The sequence below is a fragment of the Xenopus laevis genome, chromosome 8S, assembly GCF_017654675.1.
Source record: "Xenopus laevis strain J_2021 chromosome 8S, Xenopus_laevis_v10.1, whole genome shotgun sequence".
NCBI classification, from domain to species: Eukaryota; Metazoa; Chordata; class Amphibia; order Anura; family Pipidae; genus Xenopus; species Xenopus laevis.
This window is the reverse complement of record NC_054386.1, coordinates 36,268,137-36,284,457: the sequence shown is the minus strand read 5'-3', so window position 1 is coordinate 36,284,457 and position 16,321 is coordinate 36,268,137. Positions and strand designations below refer to the sequence as shown.

The window sequence follows — 16,321 nt, the reverse complement described above, 5'->3', positions numbered from 1 at the left end:
TAAACTACAACCACCCACATCTCACTTGAAAAGCATAAAATCCAGAGTTAAGAAAATCTTTTTTAAAAACCCAATGGTATTCTAAAATATGTGCCAACGTGCATTTCGCTAAATAGCTTTGTCAAGGCAATACATGCGGCTGCATACACTGACTATTTATCAGTTCCTCAATTGCTGTTGCGTGATGTCGCCATGTCATTACGTTACTCTAACCTCAATGCTTCATCACAGGCGTTCCACTGAGGGTTTGGCTCAATTGGCGCAGCGTAATGTCGCCTTGTCATCTCGTAATTCTAAATTCTATATGTCATCACGTTGAGACGTTCACAGAGGGTTAGGCTTGATGCCACTTAAACTAACTTCCAAATATCACAAGATTTTCAAACAGTTTTCAAAATGCATCATTCAATTATATTTTACCTTTTATCTTTGTTATTGCTTACCGGCCGGATTATTTTAATATGCAGCCTTATCTTGCTGAGGGATAAAAATGGGAAATTATTTAAATCATTAGTAGATTCAATTGTATCAAAATTAAAATTCTGTATATAAAAGTCATTCAAATGTACCTTTATTAATCTTTATTAATCCATACTTTAAAATATTAATTATTTCTTTTAAATGGTGCACATATTTAAATAAATGGTGTAAAAAGATTATTTTCATTTATACCATGGGGTGAAACAGTGTTCATTTGGAATATCCAATAACTCTCTTTTTTCAATAATACTTGTTCTAGGTTCCCCTTTCTAATACCTAAGTGAACTTTTTCTACTGCCCACACTCTGAGATTGGAAGGACTCATCGAATGGTATCTTTTAAAATGCTGTGCTACTGTGGAAAGTGTCTTTACAGATTTATTGTGATTGCCGGCCATTCTGATGGAACTGCATTGTTGTTGTATCCTTGTTTTGAGCATTTGGGTTGTCATCCCTATATATTTCATATCACAAGGGCATTCTATATAGTAAATGACACCCTGGCTCTTGCACTTAATATAATCATTTACTTTGTGTTGTTTGCCAAATCTGTTTGTAAATGTGACAACTCTTCATATGTTATCACAAATATTACACTCACCACATGTAAAGCATCTATGGTTTCTGGTTTGCTGTCTATGTTCTTGAAAGTGACTTCTGGACAAAATGTCTTTTAAATTGGGGCTCCTTCTATATCTATAGATACCCTGTCTTGAAGAACTGACCTCAAAGTACTATCTTCCAATAGTACCGACCAATGTTTGTTTAGGATATCTTGTATTTGGGAGCTATTTGTACTATATGTGGTAATGAACCTTACTATATTATCATTGGTCTTCTTGTATTTCATTTCCAATAGTTTGGATCTATCTGTACACCACAAAGCTTGATGGTAGGCTTTCACACTTTTTCCTGAATAGCCTCTTGCTTTCAACCTCCCTTTTAAATCAATGGATTATTCCATTGCTCCTCCATTGAATATTTCAATGGAGGAGCAATTCCTTTTTAACCGTAAAATATATATAAATATATATAAAATTATATATGTGGTAATTGTCTGACGACAAAGCAGGTGCAACTGGACAAATCAGCACTCCATGTTAAAAAGGTGTGCATGTAGCTGGGCCAGAATTAGGGGTAGACCGTAGAAGAACAGGTGTAGAGCACAACAAGGGCTAAGGAGGGGGAATTAGGATCCAGGCATATACCTGCTGCTGCCCTATGCACCCAGACAACAAGCAAGAAGGTGATTGGGGTTGGCAGTAGTAATAAGGGGTGTCCAATGGGGTGTAGGAAAGAGGTGGAATGTAGTACAACTAAACCTACTCAGTTATTTAACTAGACAGTGATTGTTCATTTACCAATGCATGTCAGCAGAATGAGCAGCCTCGCATGTTCTCTGCCCAAGAATAAGAGCCTTTAATACTATCTATTTCCATTCAGGATAGTTAAAGACTTTGCTCAGACTCTTACCCGGATCAAGAGCTCTAACACAACTGGATCATCCACTTTCGCCATGCTAAATCTCTGTATATTAAAGGAGGCGATTATAAATGCAAAACCCGCCCTTTAGGAAGCAGGCCGTCATGTCCGCTAACACCAAGAACCTCATTGCCCCTAAAGAATTAAAGACATACAGGTAAGAGAACCTAAGTTTAAACAGACTATTGCAGTGTTCTAGGTCTACAGTTGGATGCTGGATCTTACAGAACTCAGTTATGCTGCCCAAGTCATTCACAGAATAATCCAAGAGTAAACACCAAGTAATAACAGGTAAATAAATTTTTTCACTGTGGGTCTGATGGAATGCAGTATGGATTGATGTCAGACCTTTGTCCGTCCTGTGGCTCTCAGCCCTTGGAAGTAATACTTTAACTACCAACCCAGGTACATCTGTACATCCCAGGTATTTCGTATTGCCATTTAGGTGCAGGGATGGGACAACAGAGCATCAGTTTACATTCTAAGCAAGCAGGAATCTGGTGTTATCCATAATCTGTCATAATTCTATATATTGTTTTTAAATCCAAGCAGAACATGAATTTGAGTGCTCCTTGGTGCTGGGTCAGGTAGGGCTGATCCAATTGTTCCAATTGTTTGGGCCCAGGGACAATGATTGCATGATAATAGAGGATAATATTAGGTTGTAGCAGCCCCAGATCCACCCCTTTAATGGAGGCAAGACCCTATTTAACATTATTGATATAAAGTTTTATAAACGCATCAACCCTAGCTTCAAGTAGATACTGGAACATCTACTATAATGTTCATTTTGGATTTACTGGAACCAAAGTCTGTAGCCCTCAAACCATGAAATTCAGCCCCAGACCTACTACTCATCCACCAAACTTTGGCATTTGTTGGTATGAGCTATTCAGGCATGTATTTTTATTCTGGTACCTGCCTAACCAAGTGATAAAATGATTGATTGATAGATAATTATATAGTTGGATGGAACCTCTTGACTGTAGTTCAAAAGCTCCTAAAAGGACAAATTCTGCATATGGTGAAATCAGAATGCTTGAGCATGTAGTTTATTCTACAAAGCTGGAATGACCCCAAAGTTGGGAGAGGATGATTTCAGCAAGTTCATGGGCAGGTGAAGGAGACACGGAGAAAGCGATATGGTACACATTGGCACATTCAAACCAGCACCGTTTTCCATTTCAATCAAGATTCAGATCTATCCATGGTTCATCTCATTGAAGTTAGTGTGCAGCAATATGGGGCAATTCCCTGGTGTTTTATTTCTGCTGTGATCAAAACACCTTTGGTGCCAGAGCTCCAACAGTTACTTTGGATACACAGGTCAAGGTGCACCCCACATCTGTGGGCCCCAAGCCCCTACCCCAGAATAGAGTCTGACCACTAATCCCATGGCAGTAAAAAACATATTCAGTAGTCTACATTACCCTGTTTTATACTAGTTGGGTAGGAACTGATGGCATGTGATAAATAGTGAAGGTAGTGTGCTCCATTTTGTGACGTAACTAGGAGACATGCCTTCCCCCCCATCTGCCCCCCCGATGGGGCCTTGGGGCCTCTGGCATTTGGGGCAATATGTATTAAAATGGTTATCAGATACCCTGACCTTTTCCTAAATATTCTGGGGTAATATAATTTGGGGTGGGTTTGCCCAGTTTGTGTGTGATCAAGAGATTGAACAAATAAACCATTAGAGGGCAGCACAGGGTAACATGAGACGCTGGTTTATCTGCATTCCTGCAAGTATTAGAGGGCCAGAAAAATATAAGCAATTTGAAGCAACCCACTATAGGAACCCTTGGAGGTGGCTGTAGCTTCAGAGTTTAACCAGTTGTGTGCTACCATATTGCTTGAGGCATTACTGGGACAAATGGCAGGGGACCTTTTTACCCATAAAGTGGATCACCGTACCAGAGGCCACCCCTTTAGACTAGAAGAAAAGAACTTTCATTTGAAGCAACGTAGAGGGTTCTTCACAGTCAGGACAGTGAGGTTGTGGAATGCACTGCCGGGTGATGTTGTGATGGCTGATTCAGTTAATGCCTTTAAGAATGGCTTGGATGATTTTTTGGACAGACATAATATCAAAGGCTATTGTGATACTAAACTCTATAGTTAGTATAGGTATGGGTATATAGAATTTAATTAAAAGTAGGGATGGGTGTATGTATGGATGCTGGGTTTTCATTTGGAGGGGTTGAACTTGATGGACTTTTTTTCAACCCAATTTAACTATGTAACTAACTATGTAACTTTGGGAGGCTCACATTAGGTTATATTCTCCAGAAGAGGAGCAGGTGGTCTTGCACTGGAAGAATTCTATAGACAAATACACATACAGCATTATGCTTGGCATGCCACCCAGGCCATTTACCACTTAGTACACTGTGAGAGTCTGTGTAGCAAGACTCCTGCTTTGGATTCCGTAGGGTCTCTTTCTTCATACATGGATTCTTTTCTTCCACTGTGGTTCAATTCCCCAATGGGGATTACTGTCCCTGTTGTTATTTTAGTGCAGACTGACTCCCAAAACTACCTTCCAAGGCAGCATAATTCACATCTTAATAGGCAGCAAGGTCAAAATCCAGTGGCGTAACTACCAAGAGTGCAGGGGGGGGGTGAGACTGAGATAAATACATCATGGGTGTCAGGGTGGGGGAATCTTTCAGTGGCACATGTAGAAAACACGAATTTGGAGGGTGGGTGCGGTGGGGGCACATCCTGCACCCATGCCCCGCCTCAGCTGCTTAAGCCACTGTCAAAATCACTACCTATTTTGTAGGCAGCCCTGTTGTTACTTTCCCAACCAATTACACCACTGATTCAAAACAATCCGACCAGTTGCACCGGTCCACCAAGTCATGCCCCACCATCCTAACACCATTTATATCACCACCCTGGCCCCATACATCACCCCACTACTTTACCATAGCACTGTTGGCAACCTTGCTGGGCAACTGCTTCATTTTCACAGCAATTACACCTGCAAGTCCATTAAAGGTGCAAAGCCAATTGCATAAGGAGAAGATCTACTTCCTGGTGGCACCTTAGTATATCAGGACTGGACTGGGATTTAAAATAGGGCGGTCCTGGCATTCCTAGTACACAGAGGCCCAAACAGCCCCCCACCAGCCCACTTAATAGTCACTTTCTATGGCATCTTACAGCAGCTCCTCTGCCATTTGCCAGAACCCACAGATTGCCAGTCCGGGCCTGCTTGGTATACGTCAGATTGGAATTAGTATTACCATGCTTAGAGCCCGACTGTGTTCTGCAGGCTCTTTAGAGTTATTTCCTGGAAAGACACTTCCTTTTTCATTAAAGAGCAAGTGAAATGAGAACATAATTTCGGTGGCCCGCCTTTAAACAAACCATGGTGGGCGGAGAGGAGACAATAAAGCAGTCTTTATTTTTTGTCTCCCCTGAAGGGAGATCACTGTACAATCACTGACACTCCCGAATATTCCTCTCCTGCTGCTGCAGGTAAGTGATTTGTTCTCTCTGATGACCTGTCTGTCCGTGGGTACTCATTCCTCTGCTTGGTTCCTAATACCCATCAGAACTGCTAGCTTCCCAAATACACAGTGTAGCCTAACAACCAGAGTCTGGGGGATTAAAGGACCAGTAACATCAAATTTTTTTAAAAAAAAATTCGTTAGTAAACATCAAAAAATAAACACCAAGACAAATAAAATTTTAAAATTGCAAAGCCTTTATTAAGAAATAACTTACCGAAACTCCACTTCCTGTCCTCTACAGAAAAGGCGACACGGCGACCATCCATGGTGCGGCGCTGGATTTCTCCTCCTTGGCTCTGTCTCATGCTGTATTGACAGAATGTGAAGCGGCTGCTGCATCAGGGAGCGTGGCTCATCGGCGCATCTGTAGAGTGGGGAAGCTGCTAAGAGAGGAGCTGGGCCACATCGTGGATGTTTGTAATTCCAGGCTGATCGGAGTTCCCAGTCACGTAGCCACTCTCAACATGCGCTGCTTTCCGTATCGAGCGCTTCTTACCGACCCGAATTCAATGCGCTGCTTTCTTAAACACGTGTGCACGGAAAGCAGCGCATCTGAGCGTGGCTGCGTGCTATCGAGCGCTAAACTGCAAGCGGACACACAGTGCGGGTTTAAGATAGCACAGAAAGCAGCGCATTGAATTCGGGTCGGTAAGAAGCGCTCGATACGGAAAGCAGCGCATGTTGAGAGTAGCTACGTGACAGTGACTGGGAACTCCGATCAGCCTGGAACTACAAACATCCACGATGTGGCCCAGCTCCTCTCTTTACAGCTTCCCACTCTACAGATGCGCCGATGAGCCAGCAATCCTCGGTTATGGAAACCACGCTCCCTGATGCAGCAGCTGCTTCACATGCTGTCAATACAGCATGAGACAGAGCCAAGGAGGAGAAATCCAGCGCCGCACCATGGATGGTCGCCGTGTCGCCTTTTCTGTAGAGGACAGGAAGTGGAGTTTCGGTAAGTTATTTCTTAATAAAGGCTTTGCAATTTTAAAATTTTATTTGTCTTGGTGTTTATTTTTTGATGTTTACTAACGAATTTTTTTTAAAAAAAATTTGATGTTACTGGTCCTTTAAGGGGTTTATTTTTAAAGATCTAAGCAGTGTCTCTCAAGCCTTGAGTCTTGGGTTTGATTGAAGCCAATGTAGGCATCTAGAAAACTTTGGGTAGGTACCTAAGGAACAAGGGCAGTTTCTCCATCAGGGTATTTCAGCCAGCAGAAAATCAACTGACACCAGTCCTAAAGGGATGGTTCACCTTTAAGTTAACCTTTAGTATGTTATAGAATGGCAAATTCTAAGCAACTTTTCAGTTGGTCTTCATTTTTTCATTTTTATAGTCGTTCAATTATTTGCTTTCTTCTTCTGACTTATTCCAGCTTTTCAGATAGCAGTGCGGCTACACATTTATAGTTGTTGCTACCTTTTATTACTCATCTTTTTTATTCAGGCCTCTCCTATTCATATTCCAGTCTCTTATTCAAATTAAAGCCTAGTTTCTAGGGTAAATGGGACCTTAGCAACCAGACTGCTAAAATTGCAAACTGGAGAACTGTTGAATGAAAAGCTAAATAACTCAGAAACCTCAGTTCTCGAGAATTCTGGATAACAGGTCTCATGCCTGTTCCCCATGGGGGAATATGGCATTCGTCATATAAACACGGGTAGATTTCCATAAAATGCTTAAATGTTCATGCACACTTAGGGAAGTGACTAATTTAGCTTATATTTAGCTCAGCTACCTATTCTATAAGTTCAGCCCAGTTTTAATTTCAGTTCAGTCAAATGCAAATAATGTGCAATTGAGCAACAAAAACCAGAACACTAATTTTCTCTAAAAGTGCAACTTAATGCAGTGAAAAAGGAAGCTCCTACATTATAACTCCAGGCTTCACAATGAGCAATGAGTGTATAGAACATTTCTTCTTTACATGAGTGAGTAACTGCCAAAGTGCTTTGCTCAGCCAAGCCATTCTCTCTCTGCACATCAGTAGCACAGAGCAAATCATTAAGAGAAAGCCTCTGCCTAGGCAAGCACTATGGCAGCTTCCATTCATAGGAATGAATGGGATTAATCAGAGGAAGAAGGAAATGTACACAGAAAATGCTGCTCTTGGGTTTAGTACAACAAAAAAAGAGAAACGTACCTATTGGGATGTATATGTGATTATGGAGGGGGGTTGAGGCTGGGATGGGAGGTCAGGGAGGAGTGCGGGACCTGAGGAGGCTGATGGACCCTGGGCCCCCAGTCCAGCACTGTATAGTTGCCTGCTTGGACATCATGAAAAGAGTAGACTCTTATTTAAATGTATAGTTCATTAAATCACATTTATTAAAATAAATATTTAAGTTTCTCTTGTGCTTTTATTTAGACTTAGGTATGACTCTTAATTACAGATTAGCATGTCGTCTCCCGTCAAAAGCTTTGCTTTCCTCGACCTGGAAGCCACCGGCTTAAACCACGACCTTCCGAAGATAACAGAGCTTTGCCTGGTGGCCGTCCATGTCTCCTCACTGGAGAACCCAGAAACGGTCATATCAGAAGTGCAACTGCCCCGTGTGCTGGACAAGCTTTGCCTGTGTGTGGATCCAGCGAAGCCCATCACGAAGGAGGCTTGTATCATCACAGGGCTCAGTAATGAAAAACTGACCAACTGCCAGAAGCCGTGTTTTGACCTGAACCTGGTTCAACTTGTAAAGGAGTTTTTGAATCGTCAGGCTCAGCCCGTCTGCCTGGTTGCTCACAATGGGTTTTTCTATGACTTCCCCTTGCTCAAAGCAGAGTTCCAGCAGCAGAATGAGGAGCTGCCTAGTTCCTTGCTCTGTCTGGATTCCCTCAAAGCTTTTCGGCAGCTTGACCAGCAAGATAGCAGGTACCAAGAGTTTCCCAAGGGGTTTCACTCTCTCCCAGGGCTCTATCGGCGCTTGTTTGGGAAAGAACCCATTGACTCCCACTATGCAGAGGGTGATGTACTGACGCTCATCAAGGTTTTCATGCATAAGGCCAGCGAGCTTCTGGAGATGGGCAATTCCCAATACAAGAGGTGGAGTAAGATTGTCCCTATGTACAGCACAGGGATAGCTTCTAAGCACAATAACTAACATATTGGTCGGCAAGAACTTCCCTGTGTAATATGCAGTATGAACTTAAATGGAACCCACTCAGCCTGGAAAACATTATGTTATAGGATGTTTTATATATTCTGTACATGGGAACATGGTGCCACCTATATCTGTTTTTATTCTACTGTCCAACTATTGTATGCATTTCATTATGAACATCACCTGTGACTGATCTGAATAATAAAGAGGTCACTGTCTACAGTCTGTCTACAGCTGTGGGGAGGACTCGGCAATGGTAGGGACCAAAGAGCGACAGTAGCACTTTATATTCATGGTGCCAGCTGGGGGCAATAAGCAACAGTGGGCTGGGCAATGCCCCCCTCCCTATCAAAAAAACATTGTAGAATATTTCACTATTGCACAGAAGGGGCAATACAACAACCTGGAAAACAAGGTGCAGAGTGCAAAATCCATTATGTTTTTGCCCTTGGCACCCTGCCTTCCACCTCTGCACTCCTTTTTGGAACACAGGGCAGGGCTGGAGGTGGAGGCCTGCTGCAAAATACCCAATATTCTCCATTTGCAAATTAGGATCAAATTGCAACCACATGCTCAGAACTTTCAGTACTTTTAACCCCCCCCCACACACACACACACACTTCCTCGATATGAACATTACATGGCACACCATAAAAGGATTAGACAGTATAAAGCGTACATACCAACAATGAAAGTTAAAGTGATGGCATTTCTAAAATGTAAATGGATGGTATACCACCCCCCATTTTCTACACAAGTTCAACAAATACAGTTTGTGCTGATCATACGTTTTGGCTATTACATTTTTACTTGCAACCCTAATTGACATTCAGGTTTATCGAGAAAAGTAAATTTACCCCAAATGTCACTGCTCCAAGCCTGCTGTGGGTCCAAACCCACAGTCTGGGAACCACTTCTATATAGTGTTCCTGATCAGGGATGTAACTACAGAGGAAGCAGACCCTGCAGTCACTAGTAAGCAATTTAAATATATCTTGATTGAATAGGGCCCTACATTTAATTTGTTATGGGGCCCAGCATTATCTAGTAACACCACTGTTATGTTTTGGATAGCCGACGATGAGTAGAGTATAACTTTATTAGCAGGCTCTCATGCAACCATTACACAACAGTAACTTTCACTTTTAAGCTGTATGAAGTATGCACAGTATAAGTCTGGGCATAGTGACATCTACAGGCCATTTGTATAAACACCACATATTCCCCCTATAGTAGGAAAGCATTTGGGCAAATGTAATAAACAACAACAATGCATCTTAAAGCCATAATATACATTATTCACATCACATAGTCCTGGGTCCATGCAGGTAGTTTTCTGATTCTCTCAGTACGCCTTATAGGTTCACTTTCTTCAGGCCTATTGCATTTGACATCAGGAGTAGGAAAATGTCCTTCATCAAAGGGAGCTTCTCCAAAGTCATATCTAACAGGAGCAAGACGACTTGTATTCCATATGCAAGTGGTGTAGTAAATTTAGATTGTCCTTGTTTCAGTATTCCTGGTTTCTTAATTCTGACTAAAGATCCAGGCTGAAAGTGTACTTCTCTGGCACCACGTTTTCTGTCAGTATAAGCCTTACATTTGGCTTGTTGACGTTTCACAATATCAGCAGTAAATGATTTTTTAGGCACAGTATTTTGTGGAAGTTTGATGTCTGCAACATGTAACTTAGTGCGCATCTGTCTGCCATGTAATAATTCAGCTGGAGATGATTGGGTTTTTGCATGGCACGTTGCTCTGTAGTTATGTAGGAATTCTGTTGTAACTACCGTATATACCCGTGTATAAGCCAAGTTTTTCAGCATGTGCTGAAAAAGTCTACCTCGGCTTATACTCGGGTCAGCGGTACCCGACCCGAGTAGCTGAGATTGCAGTCACTTTTAATCATTCCTATACCAACAGTACACTTGGGGAGAGACTGCAATATCCCACAATGCCCTCTGTTGGTTATATGAAAGAATAACAGTTCACCCTCTGTTGGTTATATGAAAGAATAACACTGACTTCAATATCACACAGCGCCATCTGTTGGTTGTATGAAAGAATAACAGTGACTGCAATATCACAGCGCCCTCTGTTGGTTATATGAAAGATTAACAGTGACTGCAATATCACACAGCGCCCTCTGTTGGTTATATGAAAGAGTAACAGTGACTGCAATATCACACAGCGCCCTCTGTTGGTTATACGAAAGATTAACAGTGATGGCAATATCAAACAGCACCCTCTGCACATGGTAGTGGGACAGTGGGACAATGCACACAGTAATCCGTTTGGCAATTCTCTATCAAAATCAACTTTGCAAAGAAGTCCGGTTGATCGCTGGGGGGGTTGCTTTGGCAGAATGTGCGCTGCTGGGAGACAGGGCTGTAGTTGTGTCTAGGCTTATACTAGAGTCAATAAGTTTTCCCAGTTTTCGTAGGTAAAATTAGGTACCTCGGCATATACTCGGGTCGGCTTATACTCGAGTATATACGGTACTTTCCATGGTTTCCTGGTAAGATTTGCTGTTTGTAGTGCTTCTTTCAGACTTCTGTTGAATCACTTGCTTTCTCCATTTGTGAAAACGGCGCCGGCTTCTCGTTTTTGACGCCGGCGCCCATTTTTTCCGACACTGGCGAAAAAAGATTTTTTGACTCCGGCGAATTTTTGCCAGCGAATTTTCGAGAATTTATTCACTGGCGGCGAAGCGCACAAATTCGCCACGAATTCGCGCCTGGCAAATAAATTCGCCTATCACTAGTAATGAGACTATCAACTAATTGTAGGTTTAATGCAGCAAAGAGATCCCTTCCAAGTATAGCAGTAACCTTATTCACAATGTAAACATCACATTTTGCAGTATTTGATTCAAATTGTACAGTCACTGGCAAGCAACCAAGCACAGGGATTGGATCCTTTAAGTAACTGACCAGTTTCAGGGCAGGTGCAACAAGCAGATCTTTTGCAAAGTATTTCAAGAAAATATCCTTTGGTAGTATAGAGACAGCTGAACCTGTATCAAGCATCAGATTAATGGAGTGTCCCTTGTCAGCAGAAGCAGTACTGACACTGACAGTGCATATAAACTTGTCTGGAATAAATGTACCAGCTTTATCCACACTTAATACTGTAACATTTGTAGTAGTGACTTCATGAACATGGTTTAGCAGAACTACGGCAGATCTTAGCAAAATGTCCTACTTTTGTGCATCTGCGGCACCGTACAGCTCTTGCAGGACATGTAACATGATTTGCAGTGTGTTGTGTTGAACCACAGCGAAAGCAGTATTTTCTATTTGTATTTGCTGTATGGTTTTATACTGTAGGTGAATCCCTTTCCTTAGCACTGTATTTTGCCTGTGACTGTGCATTATTAGGCCACAGTGTTGAATTCACAATCTGTACATTCCCAGCAGTTCCCTGACTGAGAGTTTTAGCCTCTGCCACTGCTGTTTCAATTTGGCTAGCAACTGTAATAGTCTTTGCAAGGGTTAAATCCTGCTCTAGGAGCAGTCTCTCTCTCCAATGAGAGGTGAGTTGTTTTTTCCACTATTTGGTCTCTTAGCATTTCATCTGTTAAGCTGACCATAGACGCACAGATCCTATCGTACGAATAGAGGATTTGATTTTGACCCGACTGATCCCGCCAGAGCCCATTGTGCATCGTAATCGGATCGTTCAGATTACCCCCGATATAGCCATGCTCATTAATGGCATATCAGGGAAAGATCTGCTCATTTGGCGATGTCGCCAAACGAGCGGATTTTTAAGTCTATGGCCACCTTTAGAGTCCCAAACTCCCAGGTAACAACCAGCTCTCTCAAAGCTGCTACAAATTGTTCTGTGGATTGGCCATTACGCTGTCCATGGCGGAATTTATATCTTTCAGCAACCACGTTTACTCTTGGCACGAAAAAGTTCTTTATAGCAGTAAGAGCAGTTTCATAAGTATCATCAGGTAATGGTAATGTATAGGATATACACTGTCCCTCTGCTCCCAGGCAGTGAATAAGTAAAGCACGCTTTCTAGCAGCAGAAATCTCCCCTTGGTCAGCAGCAATAATGTAATTTTCAAACATACGGATCCAAACAGTAGAAGGTATGGTAGGCTCACCAGGGTTTGGAAGAAAAGGGTGCAGGCTGCTGCAGAGGTAGAAGTGCCATCCTTGTCGCCAATCTGTTATGTTTTGGGTAGCCGAGGATAAGTAGAGTATAACAGTGCTTTTTTTTAGCAGGCTCTCACGCAACCATTACACAACAGTAACTTTCACTTTAACTTTTAAGCTGTATGAAGTATGCACAGTATAAGTCTGGGTACAGTGACATTTACAGGCCATTTGTATAAACACCGCAACCACAATTTATGATTATTGCCTTTTTCTTGGTACTAGTGTATATGTGTCACTTGGCATTATTTTCTAGCAGAGAACAATAGGGGAAAGGTGATGCCAAGGATACAGCATTAGGTACAGGACGGAACACATCAATAAAGTATGATGCTGGGAATGAGTCCCTGCCCCAGAAGAGTTTCTAATCTTAACATCCTTTTTGTAGTATTGGAGGCAGGCCCCAACTGGCAATCTGTGGATTAGTGCCATAGACAGGAACTATTTAGTGGGTTATTCAGGGGGGGTACTTATCTGAAACCCCTGGTCGGTGCACCTATTAGGAGAAAACTGCACCATTGGGATTCTTTCAGCGGGCACCCCAGAGTGATAGTCTTCTGGCTTCTTCATTTTTCTGTCGGCTGCGCTGTAGCATGTAGCATGAAAAGCTGAACTTTACATAAGAAGTTGCCTATTTCATTCTACTGCGCATGCTTCTGCCCCTGGAAATTTGAAGATAGAAGAAGTCGGAAGACGATTGCTCTGTGATGCTCACTGGAAGAACCCCTGGAGCCAGGCCCGGACTGCCTATCTGTGGGTTCTAGCAAATGTAAGAAAGATGTTGGGGAGCACCTCCAATCAAATGTGAAAAACAGAAGATGGTGTGCAAGGTCAAGTAATAAATCACAAGAAGATGGGAACGAGAAAGAACTGACCCGTGTATTTGCACCCTCCCATCAAAACTTGTCCACAAACTAGTATATATACACACTTTAAAACATAACTTTTATTACTAATAAAATAAATGAAATAGTCCAGTGATAATTAAAACTCGGTTAGGACCAGGGAGACGGATTAATTTGGGGTGGTGGGTTGGCGGTACCGATAAATAACAGTATTAAATCAGAGAGATCACCCCAAAAACCTGTTTTTTCATTTTGAATCACAGGTATAAGCAAATGTAGGGGTAGTCGGAGTCATGGAAAACATCCAATACTATTCAACACGATTCACCCACCTAAAATCACATACCCCAAGGGGTTAGTGGGGCCTGAGTCGGTGGGATTCTAAATATCGCTCTCTTGGTTAGCTCAAACACTGCACAAAATTATAGTGTGGGTAGAGGTGCTGTTAATCGTTAGAGAGGCAGGTTTAGTAAATCAGCCCTTGAGCTTCTGTCACACCTTAAAGCAGCCCCGTTGAATAGTCCATAGCAAATCACCCCTTCACCCACAGCGTAACCCTCCCAATTAGCGAATATCTGCCCTTGATAGAGTATTAAAGCTGCCCCTTTGAATGGCACCTTGCAAACCAACCCCTTCACCCACAGCGTAGCCCTCCCAATTGGCAAGGATCTGCCCTTGGTAACACAATGGTGGCGATTGCAAAGAGTAGCTATTGCTAATGGCATACTGCCATCTGGATCAATTATGAAATGCCTGAAAAACCACTTCCGTACCAACCCCTTCACCCTCTGCACCTTGCCATCCCAGTTAGTGGTGTCAGCCCCTTAAGTTTAGTCCGTTCCGAAGCCCTGCCTAACCAATTTTAAAATCAATAAAGCGCCTGACGCGCGTTTCACCCAAGTGTCATGGGCTTTGTCAAAGGCAAGGAAATGCCGACGTTGCACCAATATTTATAACCGTCGTTACGGCAATTGGAAATAAAAACTGGCCAATCATTCTGTTGTATGTCACAGGGGGCGGAGCCAATCACATTTAACCAAAACGGAACTGCGATGTAGACCTAGTGCAAGAGTGTCAGAACGTACCTTGTCACACTAAGGTCCAAAACATCAACTGATTACAAGGAAAACGAAAATGTGATTTAATAAAAAAAACTATATAATGATGGAAGAGATGTATCACTAAAAAAGAAAAAGATACATTTATTACAGTGCACCCAAAGATAGAAAAATGGGATAACCAGTGTGACGTTATAAATGATACATAAATTAGATACCACCCATGGCAAAAAAATGTATATATATATATGTATCAACTCATATTAAGGAATGTAACACAATAAGGGATACACAAATTGTATCTCACACAGGATTCCACAAACATACATTCATGACTATACTCGTTCAAGCCTATAGGGCTAAGTCCATTCATAGTAAAGATCCATTCACTCTCCTTAGATAGAAGGGCTGTTTCAAGGTCACCACCTCTAATTCCCAAAGAAATTTTGGAGAGGCCCATGGCTTTGAGACCATTGCTGGAGTGATTATGGTGTTCTAGATAGTAACCGCTTACTGGTGGTAATTTTTTATTTGCTTTTATGAGATCTGGTGCATTATCGATACTTGAAATATGTTCCAGTAATCTTTTTTTAAAAGCACGATTAGTTTTGCCAATGTATATCTTATCACAAGGACAGATTAGCATGTACACTATATTACTAGTAGTGCAGATAAATCCCTGTGTGATTCGATGTACCTTCCCAAATCTATCCACCACAGTATTCTGGTTGTGCATATACTTGCATGCTTTGCATTTGCCACATGCAAAGGTGCCAGTGCGAGATGACTCTTTACAGAGCTTGGGCAGATGACTCCTGACTAGTTTATCCCTTTGATTAGGTGCTCTTCGATAGCAAGTAAAAGGGCGAGGACCCAATAGTGTGGTTAACACTGGATCGGTCCGCAAAATATTCCAATGTTTATTCAAGCTTGCATTGATAGTTGGCCATTGCTTGCAAAAAGTACCTATGAACCTTACAGGTTGTTCCTTAGGCTGTGAGTGTTGTTTATGTCCCTCTAATAATGTGTTCCTAGGGGTCTTGATAGCTCTGGAATGAGCTTTGTGACTCACATTCAAAGAGTAACCCCGTTCAATCAGCCTTTCCGTTAGTTCACCTGATCTTTTCTTGAATGTTTGGAGATCTGAGCACTTGCGATGCAAGCATAGGAATTCACCTACGGGAATCCCCCGCTTAGTAGCCATAGGGTGATGGCTGACCAAATGAAGAATCAAATTAGTTGCTGTTGCTTTACGGAATAAATCAGTACCTATGGATCGTCCATCATTCATAGTCATTGTGATGTCAAGAAAATCTATGCTGGTGGTACTAGTAGTATGCGTAAATTTAATGTTGAGATTATTATTATTTAGCTGGACTAAAAATTCATTCAACAACTTTTCATCACCAGTTCACAAAAACACCAGATCATCTATGTACCAAAACCAGTGAGTTACATATTGGGTATATTGGGTCATCTGATCACCAAACACACAATTTGCCTCCCACCAGCCCATAAAAATGTTGACATATGTGCTAGCAAATGCCAGAGGGGCTGCTGTAAGATGCCACAGACAGTCACTATTTATTGGGCTGGTGGAGAGCTGTTTGTGCCTCTGTGCAGTTAAAATGCCAGGGCCTATTTTGACTGCCAGTCCAGACCTGT

General features: G+C 42.1%; 1 protein-coding gene across 1 annotated transcript; it reads left to right on the top strand.

Moving 5' to 3' along the window:
* The first annotated feature begins 5,124 nt into the window (after positions 1–5,124).
* On the top strand, positions 5,125–8,994 carry trex2.S (three prime repair exonuclease 2 S homeolog). The gene is made up of 2 exons (XM_018232792.2): positions 5,125–5,447; positions 7,880–8,994. The coding sequence occupies exon 2, from the start codon at positions 7,886–7,888 to the stop codon at positions 8,582–8,584; it is 699 nt and encodes a 232-aa protein (XP_018088281.1). The 5' UTR covers positions 5,125–5,447; positions 7,880–7,885; the 3' UTR covers positions 8,585–8,994.
* Positions 8,995–16,321: the final 7,327 nt, after the last annotated feature.